We start from the raw sequence: 24,604 nt of genomic DNA, 5'->3' as shown, positions 1-24,604 counted from the left end.
TTACAACCATCCATACTGACAATTCTGCTCACACCAGTTGAGACATTAATGGATTACTACTATGGAGCTAGTGTACTATAGACTGTTAGTGGAGATGTAGTATGAACAAGGGGAAAACTGTGGATATAGACATTGGGAAGAAAGCTCAGAAGGGTAATGGAGTCGAACAAGATGAGAATGGATACCACTATACTAGTTCAAATGGTGGGACAGTTAATCTGACGGATGACTGGTTTCCTGAACCAGAGGGAACTTACAGGAAGTTTACCCATACTCCAAAGGGTGGTAAAATAGGGAGTATTAATAGTGGAAACCAAGGATTAAATACATTTACTGGTTTAGCTACTTATAATAGTGTCTCAGTCTTTTACTGGTCGGATGATAATACCTTTAGAAATCCTCTTCTAATTCAACTTGGTAGTGAAAATGATGATTATTACACTGATCCTGAAGGTGATAATACTTGGAGTAAGCAGAGTGGAGTACATAATGGTACTCTCAGGAAGACCCTCGATAAAGAGAACTGTAAAAGGAATTATGCTCATGTTTTAGACATTTCTAAGAAGAATAACACAAATTATAACTGTCCAAGTTGTGATACTGGAACAAAAATCAATGTATCATACTCCAGCGTCGCCAGTATCATTTCCTCTGCATATACTATTCCTGGTGCTAGATCCCCATTCTCAGTAACTAGTTTCAAGAATGATAACAATTGGCAAGCTGGACTACCATCTCTAAAGGATGTCAAAAATGTCAAGGTCATCTGGAGCTCATATGTTGGTAATAATAAACCCCTCCTTTCAGTCACCCCTCAAACTGGAAATAAGAGATACTTCAGGAGGAATGCTGAGAATGGAAATGCCTGGATTGAAGTTACTGCTAGTCAATCTAGTCTACCTAATGGAGAAACTCCTACTCTTGCTACTCTCGATTTATCTAGACATGCTGGAACATACACTAATGGAGATGTAAAGATTACCGTTAGAGTTAGTCACATCGGTGATGGATATTACAGATACCAGTATTCTCTCTGCGGTGGGCCATTTAGGGCCACTAAAGTCCAAAACAACTCTTCTACACTTTCTGGTATAGAATATTTAGATGGTACCCTTGATAGTATCTCCGCATATTACTTTGGAAGTACTACAGAGCCGCCTAATCTTCTTCTAGTTGAACTAAGATCACAAGGTGGGAAGAATTACAACTACTTTTGCAGAGAAACAAAGGATGCACATACATGGTCCCCCTGTCTTGGATCCGGAGGGGAAACTGGTAAGCAACTTGTTGGATCCTCTCTAAAACAAACTCTTGACGCTATTAGGAAGGTACAATTTCCTGATCCTCCAAAGAGCATTGGTCAGCAGATACTTGATTTCCTCAATTCTACTTCTGGAAAAATTACTGAAGGAGTTACAGGGGGTCTAGCAACGGTTGGGTTAGGTGGTCTAGGTATATGGAAAGGCCCTGCTCTAATTGCAAAACTAATAGCTCGTCTGTAATGTACTACAGGAATAAAACACTCATCTCTGCCAATAGGCAGAACTGAGACCAATAGACTACTCTCTTGTTTGTATACTGGAATTCTAGAATGATACAGGAAAATATACAACTACGGATTTTTAATTTATGAAGCAAGCTTTATTCTCAAACTTGATCCATCTGATTATACATCCACTTCCTATGCACTAATACATTGTATTTAGCCCGTAGAGGGTTCAAGCTTCGATATTAGAGAACAAGAGATCAAGAACAAACTCAAAAGGCTTGATAAAAGCTGGGAAATGTTTGTTATATAGCTGGTATTTGTAATGCATGGGTTTTATGTTGTTGAACTTTAATTTTTAGGACTTTGGGGGAAATCAACGACTACTACGAGAATCTCTCCAGATTACATGAAAAACTGTCTAGTGATATGAGTGATCTCACTCTGAAAGAAATGACTCTTCATCGCAATTTTAAACATATAAACCAGGGTTTTAACCGACTTGCAGGAAAAAAGAAACAGATGCAAGACAAAATCCACGAACTTGAGAATATGCATTCGTTTTATACCGAATACACATCAAACAATCGCATTTTAGATTCTATAGATGCTTCTATGGATACTGCATTGCCAATTACTGATCATGGCAGGGATTGTATAGAGCCTGCAGATAAAGACCAAAGCTTTGGATCAAGCAGAGGACAATTTTTATCAATTGAGAGCATTGCGACCAAACTTACCGAGATGCTTCATGGTGTTAATGCTGCTTGTCGATTCTTTAACAATAATCCAGAATATTTTGAGGCAAATGAATACCTGGAAAAATACGAAATACAAAAACTACGCATATTTGGGATTGTTAAACTCATTTTTAAGGCGTTATATATGGACTCAACATCTCTAGATGTACAAAAACACTATAACACCTACAGAAAAATTGGAAGTACCTTGCGAATGTTAACTTCAGAATACGGAGAATCGGAAACGGAACTTTTGCAGCTTCAAATGTATTACATTACCGGAAGGGTAAAGATGTTGGATGCTCACTGCAAGCAGAATGGTGTAAATGAGAGTAAAAATATCGAAGAGATGTGCAAATTTTTTTATACAATGGGAAGCCTGGAAGTTATGATATTCTATGAAACATTTGGAAAGGAAAATGGACACGTAAGTGTGATTGTGAAATTTATAACATGTTACTAATAATCATGTAGGAATCCTTGAAGACGCTGGTATCCAATATCTCCTTTTACTTTTCTGAGCTTTCTAAAAGGCATGTTTCCAGGGTGAAGGATGACGATGAAATGAGGAATGCTCTTGAGGCACTAGATAGAAACATGATTCTACCTGTAAAGGAATCTGAAAATTCTACCGTCTTAAATCCTCTACTGTCAAGCGCAAAGGTTACATACAAGGTACATGCATTCACACTAATACCAACTCTATATTCACAACTTTAGGCCATTGAAAGTCTGCTTTTGAAAATTATACATAGAGAAATATCTACGAAAATCAAGGGGTATGATAAAAAGGTGTACGCTTCTCTCTATTTGGATAATTCCTACAATGCACAGGAGGACAAAATCTTAAAGTGGGTATACGAAAAGTACGGGTGTAAATCCTCATACTTTTACCCTCCAGTTTTATATGCTGTAGGTATTATTGAAATTAATTTCAGGTTTTTGAGCGAAGGAAGTGTTGCAACGCTAGTCTCTTCCGTAATAAACTCCTTACGTCCCGCGTTATTAGATCTGCAATTGATTATTAGAAAACTTGATATCGACAAGAGGCTCTGTAAAATAAATGAGGAGATATTTTTGTTCAGAAATCTCCACTTTTTAATAAGTTCTGTGGATGAAAGATACAGAGATATACATCAACTATTTGGGCTCCAGGCAGAAAATAGCAAGAGACAACTCGTATCGGGGATTGTGGATTTTCTTTGCTGTGATTTCATTTCCTTCTCGAGGCAAACCAAAGAACATGACGAGCAACTATATAATTCAGAAATTTCTACTCTTCATTCCAAGATTTGCGAGAAACTTCCAAAAATAAAACAGTGTCTGAAAAAACAGGCAGAGGATAGCTATGAGGAAGTAATAGATTCGGTAATTGATGGAGTGGAACTTATAGTTGCAGAATACGCAGAAGAGTTTGGTGCAAAATGTGACATAAATAGAGGTGATTTTGTGCAAGAAGTTGGGGAAGAATACGTGGGTTACTTGCTAGACGTATGAGTATCGTGCCTCTCCAACTTTTGACACTTGCACCTGTAAAACTGTGATAACACTTAAAAGTTCATGCATGTGCACGCATTCACATTTTATTCACTGAAAAGTATAATGCATTCAATAGAAAAGTGTTCATAACGGTTTAGAAACTCTTTTCTTTAGCATGTTGAGGTTTGTGCGCAAAAGGCATCAATTCAAATGCATTATCCATGTAAAAATGTTAAATATAAATTAAAATCTTTCGGGAAAAATTTCCAGCCTAAAATACTGCATTTAAGCTTTACATAGACACTACTTTTACATGTTTTCAGCATCACAATTTAACACTAATATGCCGTCTACAAAGGGTCTATTCACCCTCTGAGATAACCGCTCATCAGTTTCTCATTCTGATTCAAAGAATCTGTATTTTTGCACTCCTCCATATCTTGGACATTCATGATATCGGATTTTTCGTAAAACTCCTCTCCGGTGATTGCTCCCCACTTATCACCACTTTTTTCAAAGTACATTGGTTTGTACCCTTTATCAACTTGTGCAAATATGCTCAACAAAGTTGCCTTTTTATTCGAGTAAACTTGCGCCATTGAGCACAGGGAACTTTTGTAAGGCACGATGATAAAGTTACCATCCCTAACCATTGTAAAGAAAGAAACCTTTGGATAATAGGTGTGATTGTCGGCACATTCTTCATAATGTTTATGCACGTCGATTTTATCCTGATTAACATTTGAGAGATCCAGGGTAATGCCTTCCTCTTCACCTGGAGTGTACTCTTGAGGAGAACACAGTGTTGGCTTTTCAGTGGCATTTCTCTTCTCCAGCTCTAACTTTGATCCATCACCATTCTCCTTTGTATAATCAATGAAAAGATACTCGTCTGTAGCCTCCTCAACTCCCTCTTCACCATTTTCACAGTTATTTGTAATACAACTGCAGGCGTTGCATAAGGAATTCACCCAACCACAAGTGCAAAGTCTGACTATACACAACACGTATAATAGTGATACAACTTTCATCTTACTATTACAGTGCTGGAATATAAAAAACAACGGCATCTCAGATTATTTTTTCTGGGGCCTAGAAGATTTTACATGCAAATTAATTTATAGTTGAATGTTCATAAAATTAGATATCTGCCCCTTAAATCACCCTCTAGTAATGGAATAATGCGCAGAAACACACTACCGAAGCTGTTAGTCTACAGTTTATAGAGTGGATATACAAATATGTAAATAGCATTCTTCTCTCTTTACGTGTTTCACCAGGGTTTCCAGGCATAAAAATAGGTACACTATGATTTTTCAATAATACACTCACCATATCTTTTCTTTACTCTGCAGTGAGACCTTTCCACATATCTCCATCTTTCTTAAAGTGTATACAGGAAAGAGTATACCCCTTAATCTACAATGCACTCGGAGAGTTAAAAACCGTAGGATCTGCAAAGGTAATGTAGAAGAACCTACGCCCAGGGCAGTTTCATTTAGGCTTAAAGATATGCACTAATGGGAAGATGATGATAAAGAATTCGGCGTTTTCATATATAATTGGAGAATTGCCCAGTCCGGAGAGTTATAAAGAGTAACATGAGCTTTGCATGCATAATTTGTCTTGAAGATTTAATTTCTGGGAAATCATCCACGAACCTGTTTTTGAAATCCAAAAAAACTGACAATGGAGAGCTTTTCAATTTTGAATAATATATGTAAACTCTTCTTGAACACATAAAATACGGAGATCAAACTGTTAAACTACAAAAAGCCGAGTCAAAGAGAGTTTAAAGTCTACTTATCAAAATTTGTTGACATCCAAAGTTAAATTCAGCTGCATTTGCCAGAAAATGCGATCAAATATCCCTGTAGAAGCAAATAAGTGTAAAAATTGATAAATTAAACAGTCTGCTTGAATAATTCGTTAACCTCTTTTGGAAGTTCCAGACAATAGACACCCTCATCAGCAGTAAATGAGAGCATGTTTTCATGATTTATTATAGTATACGGCCATCCTATTTCAAATGTAGCGGGAAAAACTGACAAGGAATAAAAAATTTCCAAAGTTTCCCTGTGTAGCAGTGATATCTTCGAGTTTTTTGTAAGCAGTATCAAAAACGAGGGGAATCCGCAACAAATGTCCACTATATCAGCCTTCACCCTAGTTTTTGCAACCTAAAATTCATGTAATACGAGAACAGAAACATACCGGATCTGTCACATTGTCTAAATAGTTAAAGACTAGAATGTCGAGCATATCGCAGACAATTACAATTTTCCCATGGCCCTGTTTAAGATGATAATTGTAGATGATCAACTAACCCAAAACTTTCCATGAGTCACCAAATGCACCTTTTTAGACAAGGTAACCGAAAAAATTTGCCTGTGGATGGATGTTGTGCATGAAAAAAACTTACCTGCTCTCTAGTTTACTTTCATCCATGCAAAAAACCATGACATTATAATCTTCAGACTTTCCATAGCCAATCATCATATTCCCATTAAAATCCAAGATGTTGCAGGGGCATAATCTCGCATATGTTATTGACTGTTTGTGGATTACAGGATCTACAACTGTAGATCCTCTGACCGATTCTATTAGCACTTTATGATCTGAAAATAGCACCTGCTTGTACCCAGCATTTCTAGACAGCTGTAATCCATACTCCTCCTTTATAGAGTATGCATCGACATCATAAATGCAAATTGAACTTGTGCCGATCATACAGTACAAGAGCCGATTACAGATGAAGGCAGCATACACAGGTTCGTCTGAGAACGTGGCAAAAACTGTATATTTCCCTTCCGGCATTTTAGAACATTCCTCTCCCATTGGAGAAACGGATATATCACTTTTATGGGTTGAAGGTAAATCCTCTTTAATCTCTACAATTACATCCCCGCTGGCTTCCGCATGAGTGCTAGATGCTTCCGGTTCATCATCCACAGGCGTTTGACATGAATGTTCCTCCTCAGACTTGTCATTCTCTTTACCTTCTTGCGTATCTGGAGAGGCAGACTCGTGCCTAGGGTCTTCGGAGCAGACAGAGTCCAACTTATCAGATTTGGTATCTTCGTCAAAGACGAGAGTTTTGCAGTCGAATAGGTAGGCGGATATCCTACCAAGAGCAGTGCCAGCCACTATACCATCTGCTCCAATCCAATGCGATAAGATAGGATCTCCAATGAGGGATTCCAGTACTCTGTGGATTTTGATTTTTTTGTGCATCAGGACGGAATTGGCCCTTGAAATCTCGTCCTTGTACATCTTCAGGGGTTCTGTATGCCACTAACCAAAAGGTGCATTATTGAAAAGAGTATTTAGGCAATTATACGACCCCTGTCCAGATTTGAGCTCCCGCCGTCAGTATCGGGACAAACGGAACCAATGTGCACTGAAAACTCGAATTTATAACCTTATATACACATTATATTTTTGAAACTTGGAAGATTCCAGGACAAATTCCTCCTATAGTAGCAAATTTACGAAAAAACACGCCATTGTGTACCCAGTGTACTTTACGTCTTGCTTTAGGTCAGTCACAGATGTAATTTCCAGGGTGAATGTTTGATTGCGAGTTTCAAATGTCTAGAATGGAGGAGAATTTTTGGTATGGAGGGGTGTGGGTGGCCGTAGGGGACCTGAGAAACAGGCAGAAGGAATCTTGAGGAAAATCGGGATTTGCTGCTACTATTCACTGACTCTATCTTCAGGAAGGATTATGAAGGATCCAGCGTTTTAAATGTGTAACGGGGAGTCGTAGCTACGTATATTCTTGGCTACATTGGTGGAACTTATGTATCTCTAGATCATAATCTTGGAGGAATAGACACCAAAAGGGGCACCTGTACCATGTAAATACTACAATTACTTGTACAAATGGGAAGGAACGAGGGTAATCTACCTGTACAATAATCTCAATAGGCTACTTGTATACAACGTATGAAAAATTCTACAGTCATTACTGGTCAGCGATGACAACCCGTTCTATTCTAAAAGAGCATATTGATGAAAAGAAAACAAACATGTTATACGATTCCAACTTCTCCCTCGAAACAATCGTAAAATGTGGATACTGGACATAATGTATAATGCGAGTGTAAACTTACGTCAATGATTTTCGCGTGTTCTAAATTCTGACAAATTGTCTTTTCCGGGTCACATTTGTAATATTTTGAGTGTTCGCCTTGCAGTAATATCATGAAATCTAAATATTTGTATAGAGTGTTTAGAATGGATAATTGGAAGTCATAGAAAAACATTTTTGTTCTGCAAGGATCCCATTCATAGACCATCATTCTCACTCATTAAAGAGCAGATATATGGTAGTAGTAGTAGTAGAGGGGTCTCTAACGGGAGAGAGCGGTCCAAAGGGAATGTCAGAGGATGTTCCGAAGATTGATCCTATGCCAGCAGCGCTAGCAACAGGAATACCAAAAAATTTAGCAGTTTGAGGAGTATCAGGAGGGACAGTAGAATGTGCAGGGGTAGTAGTAGTAGTAGTAGTAAGAGCAGTAATAATAGGAGTAGTAGTTTCAGGACTAGATTTAGGAGATGGAGTATCTCCAGCAGCTTTATGTTCAGATAGACTATTAGTATCTCCTTCAGGGCCTTCAGTTGCATCATCTATACCACTAGAACCATCTTTACCAGGTCCTTCTTCACCTCCACTAGATAGACTATCTCCACCAGCAGCATTACCGACAGAATCTCCAGCACCTTGTTCTTGAGGTCCATCAGGAATAGCAGCACTGCTTCTAGCACCAGTAGCACCATCTTTACCAGATTCTAGTTTTTGTCCTGATTCTACTCCAGAACGTAGCTCTTCAGCACGTTGTTGTATTTGTCCTAGATCTTCAGGTTTTTCACCTTCAGAACGTACTTGTAGTGCTTCTTGGTCCACTTTTGTGGTCTCTTGAGCACAAATTGGTAAGCTATTGTTACCATGTTTCCTGAGTTCACCGATACTTGCAATGGATATTCCTGCTATCTCTCCTCCAGAAAGTCCAGAAGAAGGTTTAGAACCAGACTGCGGAGAATGTAGAGATTCATCACTATCTTCATTGTCAACCTCTTCTTTAAGTCCTGTATCATCTGGTCTATACTTGGTGAGTTTATTGGTGAGACCTCGATCCCCAAGCTTTTTAAGATTTATCTTTCCACCATTCTCTTTAACATGTGTAATAACTTTGGAGATATCACTCGCATTATTATTCACAGTTGTACTAAGAATATAGCCTTCCCATTTAGGACCTTTGTATTTATAATAGTAGTAGACATAGATGGGATATCCACTGAGATCAGGATTATGGAAGCCAATAAGTTCTATGAGCACTAACTTGTTGTAAGATGAATCAGCGTAGTAGGCATATAATCCACCAAGCAAGGTGCCAGAAGGAGGAAGATTATTTCCGGTTATATTACCACCTGAACCTGTCTTGATGCTCTTTACAGAAAAACTCAGAAATGCATTGGCGTGTCTAACTACCCAGTACCCATGTACCTGATTTTTCTCTTTAATGTAAGGAATATTTACTCCATTAGAAGTATAAGATTTTGTATCTCCCACTTTATCTTCTGTAGTTCGTGTCAAATCAATTTCAAGATCCTTGGTAAGGTCCTTCAACTTACCACTTACTGTAGGAGGTAGGCTGTCAATGTCAAGCTTATTTTCGGAAGATAGATACTCAAGTACTGCTTTAAGATCGCTGTCACCTATACCAACACCTGCAACTTTATGAATATCCCATTCTAATCCATTAGCGGTTTTAGAAATGTAGTACTTACTGATGATATAACCTCCAATGTCAGAAGCTAGAGTCTTTAGTTTCAGTTCTATCAGTAGTGGATCGGTATTACCAACACTTTTATAATATACATTCACAGATCCATCCAGGGGCTCATTTGGAAAGCCTCCCTTAACCTTTATATATTGACCTTTTGGACTCTTAAGACCCTTTATATAAAATGGTTCTGTAGTAGGAGCATGTTGAATCTTTGGATATGTATTGGCTATTTTACCACCAGATGTTACAGTTACTTGTTCATTAGTAATTTCAGAGTTGTATTTTTTACTTGTTTTCCCAAGGTCGAATATAACATAGGTGTTACTTTCAACGAGTTTCTTTGCTATACTATTATTACTACTACCAAGTATACCGAGATTGAATCCATTATCAGCTTCTACATTTCCTAGTACATCCCATAGCTCACGATTTCCCAGTGAACTAGTAGAATGGATCGTAAATTCAGTGAATGTTACGTATTTTATATCTCTATCTGTGTCTGGATTTAGGAAGTAGGTTTGAGTATCGTTTCTTTGCAGATGTAACCCAAGGAGCTTTGTCCAACTATTATTAAAATATGTGAACAGATAATTAACTGGGACAGGGTATGGCAGGATTCCAGATAGTAATTCTCCATCGTACAAGATAGCAGAGAGACCAAAAGGCTTGCCCTTTCCTGGCTCAGAATAATACTTGTAAGAATGATATCCGCCATGGATATTATAAGTTTCACATTTTATTCCCTCGGTTTGGTTCCACTTGTCTTTATGTATGTCCAATCTTATTCCACTGGACATACTCCATTTTTATTCAGTAGTATTTCCTAATAGTCCCTCCACTGGTTCCACTCTAGTCTCTCTCATTCATTCTTCCTTAATAGTAACTCATTTGTGTCTCAACTGGTGTGAGCAGAATTGTCAGCATGGATGAATGAATTCATTATAAATCCATAACAACACTTTCTAAAATGCTCGGATATGCTCCCTGTTATACTCCCTTTCCTCAAGTACCCATTTGCATCAACAAGATAGCAATCTCAAAAATAAATCTTGAAAGATTTGAAGGAGTAGACAGAGTATTCCAGATGGTGTCTATTGTATTTCCATGTACAGCCATCAAATCTGTCTAACCCATGGGTCTCCTTTAAAGCGTTGGTAGAACTTATAACCCTTATATCCCAAAAAGCCAGCTGCGCCGGATCCTCCAAAAACAGAAGAGACGATTACTCCTAGACCAATAGGAGTAGCAGGATCAATAATTTTTTGAAAAGTAGGTTTATCTTCAGCAACAGATTTAGGAGGTTCTTGAACTTGTTTTTGAGGTCCTTCGGCTACTTTGTCAGGAGGTTGTATTCCATCACCTCTATCGGTGGCAGTATTATCGGCTCCGGGAGGAGATGGTCCAGCTTCACCAGTAGGTCCTATGGGTATATCAGATTTAGATCTAGGAGTACCTTCACCAAGAGATAGAACAGCAAAAAGTTTTGGATCAACAACCTTTCCGGCTAGTTCAAGAGCTGTATCAATAGTATATAGTCCAGTCAGAGCTGGTCCAGTTATTCCAAGGTTTACCAATGTTTTGAGAAGGACTTCTACAACTCCATCTTTATCACTATGAATATCCTTTTTATAAGAATCAGTACCTTTTTGAACACCTGTACCACCAGCAGGAGCATGAGGACCTTTAGGAGCAACATCCTGTTTATTATCTTCTTGAACTTCAAGCGGATCGGATTTAAAGTCAGGAGTTTTAGTTTCAGCTTTTGGATGTTCTGTATGAGCTTTAACACTTCTTTCAGAGGCTTTAACTTCATTCTCATTAACAACGGTATCAGACACAGAAGAACCAAGAATACCAGAAACATGACCACTCTCGTGAACAGTAACTATAGAAAGACCAGAAGTAGTTATGGCTGTATATTCCCCTGCTTCAGTAGGTATAGGGGTAATACCAACTCTGATATTTCTGCCGGTAGCAGCTCCAGGTAGACCAGCTTCTCCACTAAGTCTTTCAGGTATATCAGTTGTACCCTGAAAACTACCTAAGGATTTAATATCAGTACATTTTGAATAGTTTCTACAGCTTGCTTCTCTTAGTGCATCTACAAGTACATTCCAGTTCGCACATTCTGTACTCTCACTTAAATCCTTTGGTGTTATATTCTTTTTGAGGTGACTGGAGACTTCTACCCATTCTCCATAGTTACCATTCCTTTTATACCACTTATTAATTGGAACGTCTCCACCTTCAACGTAGATTAGCACAGGCTCATTCCCTGTACAATAAAAAGCAGAGACGCTAGCTGGTCCTTTAATGGGAAACGGATGGTCACTTAGTTTTATTCTCTTTCTATCACCTTTACTGTCTTTGTATTTAATCTTTGCAAGTGTTGATCCAGCCTCAATTGAGTGTTTGTAGTAGGCTGTAAGGGTGGTTGAAGTCCTATGAGTCTGTTGTTTACAATGAACTTCCTGTCGCTCAACATAGATCTTATTATCTCCAAGACTACCATATTCTATATTACCTCCATGCTCATAACAACAATATTTGTTCTCACCTGGAGATGAAAGATTGTCTGTAAGATTCCTAGAAGTTATAAAATATAGATCCATGGTAACTGCATTGTTATGTTGGCAGTTAAGATTATCAAGTTCCCTCTCAAGCTGTTCGCCATCTTGGAGTTGGGATTGTTCGATCCAATCAGTGCCACTACCATTCCTGGCATAATAGATAGTTCCTTTATCATTGGTACTAACTCCTACCAAGAGTACCTTACTAGGTGTCTGGCCATTACCATTCTCATGCCTCCAGTAATAGGAGGAAACTGAGGTTACCTGGTCTATACTACTATCTTCAATAACATTATTCTTTTTATCATCTTGTACTTCCTTTAGTATAAAATTTTCTCCATCACCAGAAGCTTGATGAATATACTTGAGGAAGCCAGATCCACTAGGCTCTTCCTTTCTTGTGACTTTAATATTCTGGTTTCCGGTATCATCTATATAAGTTATCTCTCCCTTATCTGCTTCTTTGCTTCTTGAAAGCTCTATTGTTACTCCCTGATCTTTTGTCATTATTTATAAGGTGTACAGACCATTATGCTCTATACCTCCTCTTGGATAAATCCATCCTCCATGTTCAGAGTTACACCCCAACTTAAAGCCTCGTCAGTATACGCTACATCGGGATCAATTGCTTCCTCCATCTAGCCGTACCTCCTCATCCATACATTCATCCTCCCTCATAGCCAGTTCACCGTCAGAGAGACTATCCACAGAATGACAAGATGAGCAAGTATCCAGACAGTCGTCAGTAGTACAGTATGGAGTATAAAGAGTCCACAGTCACACTAATGGTTCATTCTGGACTCCATTCATGTCTCAATCGGTGTAAGGATTGTCAATATGACGAATATTATGGAGATAGAAAACTCTCAAATCGTAAATCCTCTTTGCAGATATAGAGAAACTAACCATCTTCACAGTTCCTTTTGACCTTTTCTGAAACCTTCTTTCGTACAGTATCCAATACTGCGTCCTCTGAAACTCTATGCTCTAAAAATGGACCAGATCCATGAATAGTCCATTCTGTTGTCCAATAAAGCTTCTTCTTTCGTGCAAGAGTGCAGTTAATCTTTGCGCGTTTCAAGATGATAGGCGATGTAATAAGTTCTATATTGCGATCCAAACATAACTTTCTGAGTACTCTTTGTTTTGTCCTACAACTATTTATATAGAGTCCGGATTAGATCCACGGTAGACATTGATGTGTAGCTGGTACGGCATAACAAAGACTCACCTATTATGTCCAGCATTCTCCAAAAGTGGTTTCATGAACGCTCTTGAGGTAGATTCCATACATTGTGCGATTTTATCCAGTAATTTACAGTCTTTAATGAGTGTCTCGGCCGTAATTTCAGACCTTGGTACATTTTCTACCATTTCCTTCTTTCCATTGCAATTAAATTCGACTTTATGTCGATTTACACATTCTAGAGAACAACTAAGTGTCAAACATGATGGACACTTGTACTTTGATGGTGATTTGCATATTTTACACACTTGCTCCGAGCTTTCCATGTTTATCTCGACTTGTCCATATTCACGGAGCGTATTAAATATTTTCTATGGTAAAATAAAGCCAATAATGTTTAAAATTTTGGAATAACGCTACACATCTTGAAGATTAGATCAACTGAGCTGCTTCCAGACTCGGTTACCAGGATAACCATATAGTGGATTCGTGGTCATGGTTTATGGATCCAATCTATTCATCTGACAATTCCTTGAACATATTTTGATGATATCTGATTTAGAGCAGTTTTATGTCGCATTTCTCTCCATTGTTCCGTCACTCTTGCCGTGTATCTCCATATACCTCTGTAGCCGCTCTATCACATCTTCTTTGTCTTCTCCCATCTTTTGTCATCCATTTACCTGCACAAACGAGCAGCTTACCTTTTAAGGGGTAAAGTCAGTCAATGAGGGCCGATCAAACCTACATGCAGTGCCCGTCTAAAGTTCTTGTGTAGATCTCCTGTGAGTTCATTTTCCGGAGGCATTAATGACGTAATTTAAAATTTAAAAGCGATGAAAATTCTGTCCTATGGGAGAAAATAATTGGGCTCTTCTGTCGAGGAAAAACATTCGCAGAAATTTCGGCGGTTCTGGGTGGTCGATCGGAGTTCACTATTCATTAATTTCCCGGTATACCAACAAGAGAGTAGTCAGAGGGATATCTAAGAACGCAAAACAATGGGCATAAGAAGTGCAGATTACACAGACATTTCTCAGTGGGAATATCGTCTGAGGTCTCACAGCGTTCCGCATGCATCTGAGATACACTCAGGAAAGTACCTTGGCGATAAATACGAATACAAACACGTTATAATGACAAGAGAGGTAATTTTGTGGAGAGAAATAGAGATTAACAGCAATACAAGATGTACCGGGATGAAGTTCATAGGTTAAAGGGCGGGTTCGTTTCAGAAGAGTTTATCCTTCAAACCCTCAACATTCGACAAACCAACGGCTGGGAGCATTATTACATTTATCCGTACGTTGTTTTCATCATTTTCCACATCGTTAGGCCAAATCCAAACGTATTATGCCTAAGAAGAATTTTGGTTACAAAATAGTCAATGTGCAGTGAGTGTTCAATTTTTGACAATATTGTACCCACTGTATACGAATATTGGCAAAGCTGAAGCTACTATAAAGACCTCAGTACTCCTAAACTGTGGTCATTCATTCCATTTATGCTTTTCAGATATGGATAAAAACTGTGATGAGTTAAAACGACGTGCATATTTAGCACGGACTGACGAGTGTGTATATTTTACAGTTAGTAAGGAGGCACAAACGGATATGGTGTGCATTCAGCTTCCTCTTTCTTCTTAATGAATGGTAGATCAAAGAAGGGATCTTCATCTTCAGGTGGAGTATCTTCATAGACAATAAAGAGATGCTCCTTCTTTCCGAGAATGGTGCCCCTGATATCCCTTGTATAAGACGTCATGCAGGTTCTATAGGCACCTTTGGCTGAACTCGAGTACCAGTACCAGAATGCCTTTTTTGTGGTAAAGTGTTTGGTAGGCCAGTTGTCCCTATCTTGTTCAGCCTGTCTATACGTTGTGAGATATCCATTTCCCATGAAAGCAAACATAATCATGGCCAAAGAAAATCCAAAGGCATTAACAGTAGCCATAGTAGGATTGCTACCATTGCCTTCTTGCATGGCAGCTCCACCCATTCCTGCGGCCCTAGTTGTTTGGACGCACCAATCGTATGCTATGGTCAATAAGGCAAGAACCCAAAAGTTATTCATTCTAAAAATATCTGATACCCTTGGATAGTGCAAAGACAGTATAAATAAAACTCCAAGTAATAGTTCGAATGCATAAAACATCCACATATCATGCCATCCTGATTTGTCCCATGGGTTGCCTGGACCAGATTCTTTATTACACTGAGACATGACGAAGATAGTAAGGCCCGGTATTGTACTTGTGAATAAGACAGCTATCGTGATCTTAGAACCAGGACCCATTCCAATAAATTTGTAAGGAGCAATAGCAGGGTAGAAGAGATTTTGCATTCCGAATCCCAAAGTAGTCAACATAATAGGAGATAAAGCCTTGTCTATTCCAGAAAACCCTTTACCAGCACCCGTATGAAGCCATTCTTGTGCATATGCAACTGACCACAATATGGCGGATATCCCAGATACAAACACTGCAAGTGATAATTGTCCGACAATCAACTTATAGTGAACATTTGTGATCATCAACGCCTTTGCAATCTTTGTGAACAAAAACTGGTAAGCAGAAACCATAATGGCAGCTAACTGCATAGAACCTATGTAAAAAGGCATATCCTTCCCTATTACAGCCGGAAGACATACATTATTCATACCGTATACAATCGACGTGAAAATAATTGCACAGTAATAGTACATGATGTGTCCTTTTTTCCCACCATTGTAATATATTAGTAGCAGAGCTAGGAATGACAGACAATAAAGCCAGCTTGATATTGTAGAAACAATGTTAAGACGCTTTTTAAATTCCTCAATGCTAAGTACTGGTATATTAAGAAGAAGCGATCCAAGAAATGTGGATAACCTGAATGCAATAATAGTCCTGTTAATATACAATCCTATGCAACTCCTAGGAAGCATGAATCTGTCCACCGCATAACTCCCAGAAGAAACCATGAGAATGAACAACTGAGAAGAAGTAAAGCCTGCCAAGAAGGCAGCTGCCTTTTCCACACCTTCATTACCATTCGACATACTCATCCCATAGACACTTGTAACTAGTTATAATTTCCAAGTGCTGGTGCCTTAAGACACTCATTAACAGCTCTTGATTCTCATCTTGTAGAAACGTTCTAGACAAAGTAGGTGACTATGCATAGTTAATAGTAGTAGACATGGGGGATGGTAGTCAATACAATCTCTATAATCCATACAAACCAAACTTTGTCACGTTTTCCAAGAGAATACAAGATGAGAGTGATCCTCTTCCTGAGCCAGGAAGAATGGATTCCATGCCCCATGGTAGCGAGGGAAATTCTTCTTCAGCGAATAAAATTATTCTCTTTTCTTCTCTAAATGTTTGAATGTTTGTTCCCTCTTTGGTGCCAATACAAGCCTGTCTACCACCTTGTTTCCTCTCCAATTCCTCCACATTCTCCTCTGTCTAGTCATCCCTGGAGGGTTTTAAAGACTCACATAGACATTATTCAATGGGCCCAGTCTATTGATATTTTCGTTAGAATTCTTAAGGCCTTACAAGTTATCTCTGCGTGTTTTGTTTTAGCGGTGGACACCCTGTGAATAACTGCCCCTGCTGACCTGCATAATAGGCCACATGGACCGAGCGTATTGGTAGGCCTCTTGGAAGGTTTGCTTCATTATTATAGGCTGTTTGACGGTTTTTAGGGTGTAAGCAGGTATGTATTACCAATCTGGTTGTCATAAATAGAGGCAAAGTGTTTGCTCCCATGACCTCCACGAGCTTCCGGTATGCTCTGTCTTTACAAGAGAAATGAATTTGCTCTTTACTCTCTTTGTAGGCAATTTTCCACATTTAAGGTTATACATATCTTCTAATCCCCGATATGTCGTGTGCTTTAATGGTCCCTAGTCATCTTATCGGTACTACATTGCAGTTAATGTCGTAGCAAGCAGATGGTACATTTATGGTCTTTTGGCAGAGACCTTGGCCCAGTGTATCCACCTATGGTAGACTCTGGAATGACCATTTAAAAGGTTGCATGGATGATGAACTATATGAGCCACAAAGTTTTCCAATAGTCATAGTTGTCATGATCAGATTGGAGATTCCGAAGACCAGTAGTGCTATTGCCATAGTGTACTGCAATGTCATCCACTAATCCTTCAATGCATAGGAGTTTCAGCGGAATCGTCTCATTAGGAGTTTTACTACCATGCTTGACTTCGTCCGGACAAAACTTGCTTCCTGAATCCATCTCGTGAATATGCTCACAGAAGTTTTTATTAGGGAAGCAGTAACTCTTTGGACTACTAGAGAGACAAGTGTCCAGTCTCTCGGTAACCTCCAGATTTCAGTTTAAAAGTATTCTTATTAAGGTCATTTAGTAGATTCTTAAGCTTATCAGTATACACATGCTTTTCTCTCCGAGCATAGCACCTGTCATATTACTCAGATAATTCTTGCAGTAGTAGGCAGAGCCATCCTCTCACACATACTAGATTGCCTCCTTTATACTCCATCCAGCCGTGCTAACGTAATCCTATACTACATTCTTAATCCTTATAAAACTGCATTAGTGCCTCTATAGTAGTCGTACCGGCTACTGCCCAAAATGTGTAGACGTGGTGTCTACTAGAGACTTCTTGTGGAATAATTACATTTACATTTCACCTATAATGCACACTTGTAGTATTACAAAGATTAGTTTTTCCGCTGTTCCCATTTCTTCTTCCACTGGGAATTATGCTGATAATTATCCCGACACACTCCTTCCTCTTTCTCCATGGGTTACAGGAGTCCTTCTACATCCAATGTGTATTGATTATCTATATGTATAGCTTCATTATGTCTGTGTAGTCCATAATAAGTGCTCCTTGGTATGGATATTTGACTGGATCGGCCATAGAAGGCTGGAGATGGAGAGGCTCTCGGAAGATATCTATTCTCTTCTTCATCTGACCTACAAAGGCTCTTTATAAACTATAACGCACAGTGAAATAAGCTATAAAGGTATAGTAAATGTACAAATTACGGATCTCCCCGTAAATCCTTTACTAAAATGTGATTCACAACTGTCTTGAGGTATAAAAACTGCATTTATAGTGTGTTGTTGAAATAAAACATCTACTGCATTAAATGTGTGTAGTGATACAATCCTCTATAATCTTGGAGAGTGACCCAGTATCTACGATATCCTCAGTCTTGCAGGTCCTAATGAGAGAACCTTTGTGAAAAACCCAGACTGAGGTGCACAAACGCAAAACACCTGCGTCGTGTGCTGCAATAAATGTTGTACAATGTTGAAAGTGGGTCTTTATGAGCTCATAAATGGGAGTCTCTGCAGTATTGTATGCTCCAAGTTCATCCTCTGGAGGTTCATCAACCAAAAGAACCTTGAAGAATTCCCTATAAAGCACTAGTCTTGCTACTGATAGTGTACGTAATTGTGAGTTTGACAGTGCTGATCCATAGTCAATGTTCACATTATCTGCGGAGGGTGAGTCATAAGGTCTTAGAGTAGGCCCATAGTACACTCTCTTGTAGTGCCTTGGCAGATCCTTGTGATAGTGCTCGGGTATGATGATGGTGTCAAGACCTTCACCACCTGGGAGATTCATTACAAACTTTAGCAAGCCACAATTATCCAGAGCCATTTCAATATTGGTATCATCAAATAACATTCTTGGATCAATGAATCTGCGAACTGTCCAGCCTCTGAATACAAATGGTAGTTGAGGTAGTACTCCAATAATCTGCCTAGTCACATCCTTTGGCATATCATTCAGATCACAACCGTCTAGAAGAACAGAACCTTCCCTATGCTCCGCCAGATTCTGGAGCACTGACAACATAGTAGACTTTCCTGCTCCAGTTCTGCCAACAATACCGACAATGTCCGAGGTATCCGCAGAACAAGTAACATTCTTTAAAATAGGGAATTGTATTCCATCCTTGCAGGAGGTAATGTAGACATTAACATCCTTTAGCTGTACTCTGACATGACCTGGAACTGCATACTTGGAAATGTCAAGTATATTAACATGGTGCTTAAAGAGGAGCATCTTTAGATTAGTACATCTAGCGGCTCTTCTCTCAGCATACTCATTACGTCGCCTCTTACGAATGGAGTCCTTAATATTCTCGTCGGAGATCTTATCTCCTGTGCTTGACCCTGAATCAACCACTATGTCAGTTCTGTTAATATCCTTCTTCTTTACAAACTTGAGTGGAGTGTTTTTGGGAATAAAATTCTCGAACCTTCTCATGGGAAGTACATGTAATTGGAGGAAGTAAGATATCTCCAAAAAGTTTGCGAAATAATTGTTAACGTTCAGAAACAACGAATAAGCCATGCCGTAGTAACCAACCTTGATATCCATGTCACAGAACCTGGAACGGACAATAGGAAAGAGGAGAATGAACAAGGCCAACGGTGAGAGCAAACATCTGGAAGCGATAGAGCTCCAAAACATTGCGGAATTGTTCATGTATGTACCCCTGACGTTATAATCCACATGCTCAGCCATTATGTGGACCAATTTCCATTCACTCTTAAAACTACGACACACAGATAAACCAGAGATTGCAGATTCTATGGTCGAATCGATTTGGTTATAAGCCTCCAAACGTGAAAACGCTATATTCTTGCAAGCCTTGATGTAGTAGTACACAAGGAACCTAAGAATCAAGAGACAAAGTCCAATGGCAATAGGAGCAGACCATGGCATCATGAAGAAGAGCGTTAGCATCTGAACGCCCATTTCAATCAGCAGTACAAAAACATCATGAAGGTAATAACTCAACATGTTGTCAATGGAAAGCGTATCCATATACAAGAATGTTTGCACGCTGCTCATAGATTTCTTGATCTTTAGAACAACAGAGCTATTTGTAAAGACGGAATTGATACAATACTCATGAATTCTCCTAGATACATTAAAAGAGGCCTTTGTCATGGCAACTATACGTATGACGGCTCCAATCATAACAGACGCTGAAAGAACAAGAATCCATCTCAAAGATTTATAACAGTACTCCTTAACATCTTCTAGCGATACCTCCGTACCTTCATGTTTCTTTGTATAGTCAACAATTGAGTCAGAGACCTTTGAGGTAATGATAAATTTCGTGCTATCCAAAGTTGCAAATATTAAAGTAAGGAAGAGGAACAAAAATACCGGCCAACTGGCAGCACTGAAGTAAACCTTAAATTGTCTAATGATGTCACTTTTATAATTTTTAGTCTTGTTCTTATCATACAAATGTTGAACTGTGGGAGAATCAGAGTATCTAAATTCCGTAGACCTTTTGCGTCCAAACCTAGTATAGTCATCCGAACTACACCTCCTAAGAACATCAAATGGTACAGACTGAAGTTCCATTTTATCTATTGAAGTCACCGGATATCGAACATCTTCAGTCTTGTTTTTCATGAATGATCTGAGCCTGTTATCCTGTACAAGGGCTTCACTCCTCAATGTGTATATTGGGGCATCCAGGAATGATTCTGGCGACTCTGATGATACGCAAGCTTCCAAAATACGCTTGGATATCGTTAGAACTGTGGCAACATCACCACCAGAGAGTAGACCTCTTCCCTTTTCAAACAAGTTCTTGAAGATTGTCTTGGCTACAAATGGATCTAGACCAGTAAATGAGTCATCCAATACTACAAGGAAGGAACACTTGGCATTACTGTCCTCTCTATTTGCCTTGTTGAATATGAGGTAGGCGTAGATGGCACGAGCAAGTCCAACTCTGACTCTCTGACCTCCACTGAGGGAGTAGCCATGTTCAGAAATCTTACGCATGTCACCTCCTTCCCAAGTCGATATGTCATGTTCAAGTTCAATAGCCTTCAGAACAGTGTTGTAGAGCTTCTCATCAAATCTGTGACCAAAAGTAATGTTAGCCCTGATGGTACCCTTTTGAAGCCATACATCCTGAGAAGCATAGAATATTGGCATGTTGGTAGATAGAGGCAACACAGCCATTGATCCTTCAACAAGAGTCATGTCACCAAGGATAGCCTTGACAAAGTTGGTCTTTCCAGAACCTTGAGCACCAGTAATAATGGCAAGATCACCAGTATTGAGGACAAAGTCAAGGTTCCTAAGACAAGTAGTACCAGTATTGTCTAGGAGATCCTTCCTGCTATTGACCCAGGCAAAGGAGGCCTTCTTTAACATCACAACTAGGCCCTTTGGCAGTGTCTTATCCTCATCAGGTAGCGCCTCTGGCAGAGGATTCCTCCCAGTAAACCTGTTATCAGGAAGATAAAAGTTTGGAGAACAAGTTCTCAAGAAGGCTTCTACTCTTTTGAATGCATTGATCCCGAATAGCATAAGTCTTAGATACATTGGTACCATGTAGAGCGGGCCTATAATTTTCATAATAACAAAGATTGATGCCAAGAGCCCAGAAGGATTCACACCCCTAAGGTCAGTAACTTCTCTAACTTGTCCGACAAAATCGTTGACAAGAATAATAATATTGATGCACATGATCGACGTCATGAGAACCTTGTTTACTAGGGACAAGAAGAAGCGAACAAAGACAATTTTAAGTTCGTCATTTCTGGTTTCAGTGATAATGTCGTGACCTATATCGTCAAGCGCCATCCTCTCAATCAAGTGTAATCCGGTAATAACTTCGCTAGACTTTGAAATCCTGTGATCCCTAGTACCAAGATACCATTTAAAGAGACAACCGTTCAAGATCTCAACGATGAACATGCAAACAACTAAAGACAGAGATACAATCAGAACGGTTAATGCCTTTATATTAAATTGGCTGCTCATTAATATGATCCCATACGTTAGTGATGTCAAGAAATCAACAAACCCAGGAACAGCCTCGATGAAAAACGGGAGATAGTAAGAATCCGTGAGAATCAAGGCATACATTTTGGGAGTAACCTCATTATTCTTGTATCTCCTTGCTGGGCACAAGAGTGGATCGCTGGAACAGGGTGAATCTCCGGAACAGCTGTGAATAACACTATTACATCGGCTTCCCTTTGGTTTTAAATTCTCAAACTGGGTGCGTCTATAACACAATCCATGTTGAAATATAGTAACACGAAGGCTGGCATCAAGAAGGATGGCAAGTCTCTCTACATAGTAGTTAATGTGACTCATACCGATCATTTTTACCAATTCAATAACAATGGTAAAAACTGCAAGAGATAGGAGCGTTACAAATTTAAATTCCTTGTCTGATAGCAGGCCAAGTAATTTGTGCAAGAACACTGCCACACTCATTCCAATTGCGTTCATAACAACAATTCCTAGGAAGATTGTCAAGAGCCTTTTCCAAAAAGTTAGCCAAATGGCCCTGAACAAAAGATACCTGACTGGCTTTTTGGCTTTTTTCTTTTCATCTTCACTGAGGGTCTCATATGCCTCCAGACTTGCGATACCATCGCTAATATGCTTAGAAAGAATCGGTTGCCAGAGAAGAATCTGGTCGGCCAGTGGGAGAGGGTGGAGCATATAAGGGTCCATATACCTCTTTGACGTTTCCTTAACCCACCTGTACATCCATGCCAAAAAGACAAAGTTGAAGATTCCTTTATCGTCGAAATACCTAAACTTCTTTCCATCATGTGTCATGGCCCTTTTTCTGAGAACTTCTACTTCACTCTCCCAAAAGTGATGACTGCCAATTCCTGGCAAAGGCACGCTGCCTACCATTTTACCAATTCAGAATCCATACACCAACAATAAACAACGTGGCTATTGCAACGGTTGATGGGAAAGAGTACAGGAAGGTACATGAATTGCAGTGATATGCGCAACCTAGCCGATCTTTCCCATAATCCTATGTTCGAGGTCTAACTTAAACTACCGAGATACTGCGTTAGAACTAAATGCAGAATTATCCAGAAATAACCTGTAATCTTCCCGATCCGAATGGAATGGGTGGGATTCCATCCTAGGCACGTGCATATACCCCCATCGATGATGGAAAGTAGAGATACTTTCAAATGAAGATTTTACCTTTAACTCCTCATTTACACTCATAAGTTTTGCTGTTACCAATACCTCCCTCAACGGATCCAGAGTTTGCAGTGGATGCGGTGGAATATGTGCACATTGCAATTCCAAGATCGCCAATCTCCCGTATCAATACCACATTGCAAGAAAATGATACTAGCACCCCCAACGTCTTAATTAAACAAGTTGATAATTGTGAGTATTTGTCTCTAAAAGAGCTTGTAGCATATAGTTCTTCCTACTTTACTGGTCCGTGTTGTCAATTACCTCTGTCTTTCTAGCTGTGACTGCAGTGATATTCCCCTTTCAGCCAGCTTTACACCTTCATTTCTGCCCACATCATCTTTCTTGTCCTTACCTAGAGATTTTAAAATGTGTGTGATATGAGTGCGATATAACAAATCTTCCATATACAGTACATCATCGTTAGTTCCATGTTAGATACAACATACCAATGGATGTGGATTGCACCTAGAATTTGGCATGTCAACGTACTTTTGAGGACAGAGGATGGGACCATACAGATGGACTTGAAGATTCTCCATGGTTTATGATGGAGATGCGTTCAAGTTTATATCCACAAGAGGTAGAGAATCTTTCCATTTCCATCTTAAGCATCCCTGTAATGATGCCAGAATAGTTTAAATGATGAGCAGGACACCCATGTAGGACCGTCCATGGTTATCCACCAAAAGGCCAATGCATCAGGATGTTACAAACAGGACACATTTGGAAAAAAGTAGAGAAACTGGGCCTCAGAGGAACCACGAAACGTGAGAGGCAGAGAATGTCTAATTCATTCCTGCCTAATTCCTCACTTCACACATCCTATAAAGACTCTACTCAATTGTTTACACTGACTGAATGTTATGAATGGAAAAGTGGTGAATTTAGGGAGAATTTTCCTCTGGTTGAGAAAATAATGGAAGTAAGTGGTGATAATTATCCCGACTTACGACATCGTCTCTTTCTTCCTCACATACTGCACATTTCCATTTATAACATGAACATTTACGATCATTTTAGCATTGTACCTCATCTATTGATATAAATGGAGTTTTTTGGTACACATTATACGCCAGGAATCTAAAGAATGAGTTATGCAAATACGTCCTAGTATTGTCTGAGAATCCAAAATTACGCAACACAATGTACTGTAACATTGCTTAAAGGCTTTATAATGCTTATGTGGAAAGAGATCGACGGAGTCTACTATTACACATCTCTGATGGCACCGTTTGGTCAGACAAAGAATAGTCTCGGTATAAGGTTACTGCCATGTTCAAACATGAACATATTGATAGAATAGACTGTGGATAGATGATGAGCTTCCAAATAGAGGTGGTTGCGAATCAGCAACCACGTTG

General features: G+C 39.2%; 11 protein-coding genes across 11 annotated transcripts, besides 1 other annotated feature; 3 read left to right on the top strand and 8 right to left on the bottom strand.

The window, feature by feature from the left end:
* Positions 1 to 101: 101 nt before the first annotated feature.
* Positions 102 to 1,502, top strand: BEWA_015650 (hypothetical protein; the record flags this gene model as incomplete). The annotated part of the gene is made up of 1 exon (XM_004832399.1): positions 102 to 1,502. One exon carries the CDS (start codon positions 102 to 104, stop codon positions 1,500 to 1,502), a length of 1,401 nt encoding a protein of 466 aa, XP_004832456.1.
* A 309-nt stretch (positions 1,503 to 1,811) lies between these two features.
* BEWA_015640 (hypothetical protein) lies at positions 1,812 to 3,723 on the top strand (the record flags this gene model as incomplete). The annotated part of the gene is made up of 4 exons (XM_004832398.1): positions 1,812 to 1,819; positions 1,849 to 2,653; positions 2,701 to 2,901; positions 2,947 to 3,723. The coding sequence occupies 4 exons, from the start codon at positions 1,812 to 1,814 to the stop codon at positions 3,721 to 3,723; spliced, it is 1,791 nt and encodes a 596-aa protein (XP_004832455.1).
* A 347-nt stretch (positions 3,724 to 4,070) lies between these two features.
* Positions 4,071 to 4,736, bottom strand: BEWA_015630 (signal peptide containing protein; the record flags this gene model as incomplete). The annotated part of the gene is made up of 1 exon (XM_004832397.1): positions 4,071 to 4,736. One exon carries the CDS (start codon positions 4,734 to 4,736, stop codon positions 4,071 to 4,073), a length of 666 nt encoding a protein of 221 aa, XP_004832454.1.
* Positions 4,737 to 5,609: 873 nt separating this feature from the next.
* BEWA_015620 (hypothetical protein) lies at positions 5,610 to 7,325 on the bottom strand (the record flags this gene model as incomplete). The annotated part of the gene is made up of 4 exons (XM_004832396.1): positions 6,128 to 7,325; positions 6,033 to 6,093; positions 5,920 to 5,997; positions 5,610 to 5,885 (listed from the first exon to the last, which is right to left on the bottom strand). The coding sequence occupies exons 1-4, from the start codon at positions 6,976 to 6,978 to the stop codon at positions 5,610 to 5,612; spliced, it is 1,266 nt and encodes a 421-aa protein (XP_004832453.1). The 5' UTR covers positions 6,979 to 7,325.
* Positions 7,326 to 7,672: 347 nt separating this feature from the next.
* Positions 7,673 to 7,973, bottom strand: BEWA_015610 (hypothetical protein; the record flags this gene model as incomplete). Its single annotated transcript, XM_004832395.1, has 3 exons — positions 7,673 to 7,703; positions 7,737 to 7,786; positions 7,821 to 7,973. 3 exons carry the CDS (start codon positions 7,971 to 7,973, stop codon positions 7,673 to 7,675), a joined length of 234 nt encoding a protein of 77 aa, XP_004832452.1.
* Positions 7,974 to 8,011: 38 nt separating this feature from the next.
* Positions 8,012 to 10,294, bottom strand: BEWA_015600 (hypothetical protein; the record flags this gene model as incomplete). Its single annotated transcript, XM_004832394.1, has 1 exon — positions 8,012 to 10,294. One exon carries the CDS (start codon positions 10,292 to 10,294, stop codon positions 8,012 to 8,014), a length of 2,283 nt encoding a protein of 760 aa, XP_004832451.1.
* Positions 8,199 to 8,245: a microsatellite.
* Positions 10,295 to 10,612: 318 nt separating the features above from the next.
* On the bottom strand, positions 10,613 to 12,574 carry BEWA_015590 (hypothetical protein; the record flags this gene model as incomplete). Its single annotated transcript, XM_004832393.1, has 1 exon — positions 10,613 to 12,574. One exon carries the CDS (start codon positions 12,572 to 12,574, stop codon positions 10,613 to 10,615), a length of 1,962 nt encoding a protein of 653 aa, XP_004832450.1.
* A 394-nt stretch (positions 12,575 to 12,968) lies between these two features.
* Positions 12,969 to 13,579, bottom strand: BEWA_015580 (conserved hypothetical protein; the record flags this gene model as incomplete). The annotated part of the gene is made up of 2 exons (XM_004832392.1): positions 12,969 to 13,218; positions 13,299 to 13,579. 2 exons carry the CDS (start codon positions 13,577 to 13,579, stop codon positions 12,969 to 12,971), a joined length of 531 nt encoding a protein of 176 aa, XP_004832449.1.
* A 459-nt stretch (positions 13,580 to 14,038) lies between these two features.
* On the top strand, positions 14,039 to 14,748 carry BEWA_015570 (hypothetical protein). Its single transcript, XM_004832391.1, has 3 exons — positions 14,039 to 14,401; positions 14,434 to 14,555; positions 14,589 to 14,748. The coding sequence occupies exons 1-3, from the start codon at positions 14,255 to 14,257 to the stop codon at positions 14,635 to 14,637; spliced, it is 318 nt and encodes a 105-aa protein (XP_004832448.1). The 5' UTR covers positions 14,039 to 14,254; the 3' UTR covers positions 14,638 to 14,748.
* Positions 14,749 to 14,843: 95 nt separating this feature from the next.
* BEWA_015560 (conserved hypothetical protein) lies at positions 14,844 to 16,298 on the bottom strand (the record flags this gene model as incomplete). Its single annotated transcript, XM_004832390.1, has 1 exon — positions 14,844 to 16,298. One exon carries the CDS (start codon positions 16,296 to 16,298, stop codon positions 14,844 to 14,846), a length of 1,455 nt encoding a protein of 484 aa, XP_004832447.1.
* Positions 16,299 to 18,371: 2,073 nt separating this feature from the next.
* On the bottom strand, positions 18,372 to 22,934 carry BEWA_015550 (ABC transporter, ATP-binding protein domain containing protein; the record flags this gene model as incomplete). Its single annotated transcript, XM_004832389.1, has 1 exon — positions 18,372 to 22,934. The coding sequence occupies one exon, from the start codon at positions 22,932 to 22,934 to the stop codon at positions 18,372 to 18,374; it is 4,563 nt and encodes a 1,520-aa protein (XP_004832446.1).
* Between the last annotated feature and the right edge of the window lie 1,670 nt (positions 22,935 to 24,604).

Source organism: Theileria equi, assembly GCF_000342415.1.
Source record: "Theileria equi strain WA chromosome 4 map unlocalized gcontig_1105316255033, whole genome shotgun sequence".
Lineage (NCBI taxonomy): Eukaryota > Apicomplexa > Aconoidasida > Piroplasmida > Theileriidae > Theileria > Theileria equi.
This window is presented reverse-complemented; position numbering and strand designations above follow the sequence as displayed.

Bases quoted from the DNA above. Each gene is read 5' to 3' on its own strand.
- BEWA_015570 (XM_004832391.1), top strand. From the start codon at position 14,255: ATGGGCATAAGAAGTGCAGATTACACAGACATTTCTCAGTGGGAATAT. The intron at 14,402-14,433 runs GTAATTTTGTGG...AGAGATTAACAG, and splicing joins ACGTTATAATGACAAGAGAG to CAATACAAGATGTACCGGGA. The intron at 14,556-14,588 runs GTACGTTGTTTT...CCACATCGTTAG, and splicing joins GAGCATTATTACATTTATCC to GCCAAATCCAAACGTATTAT.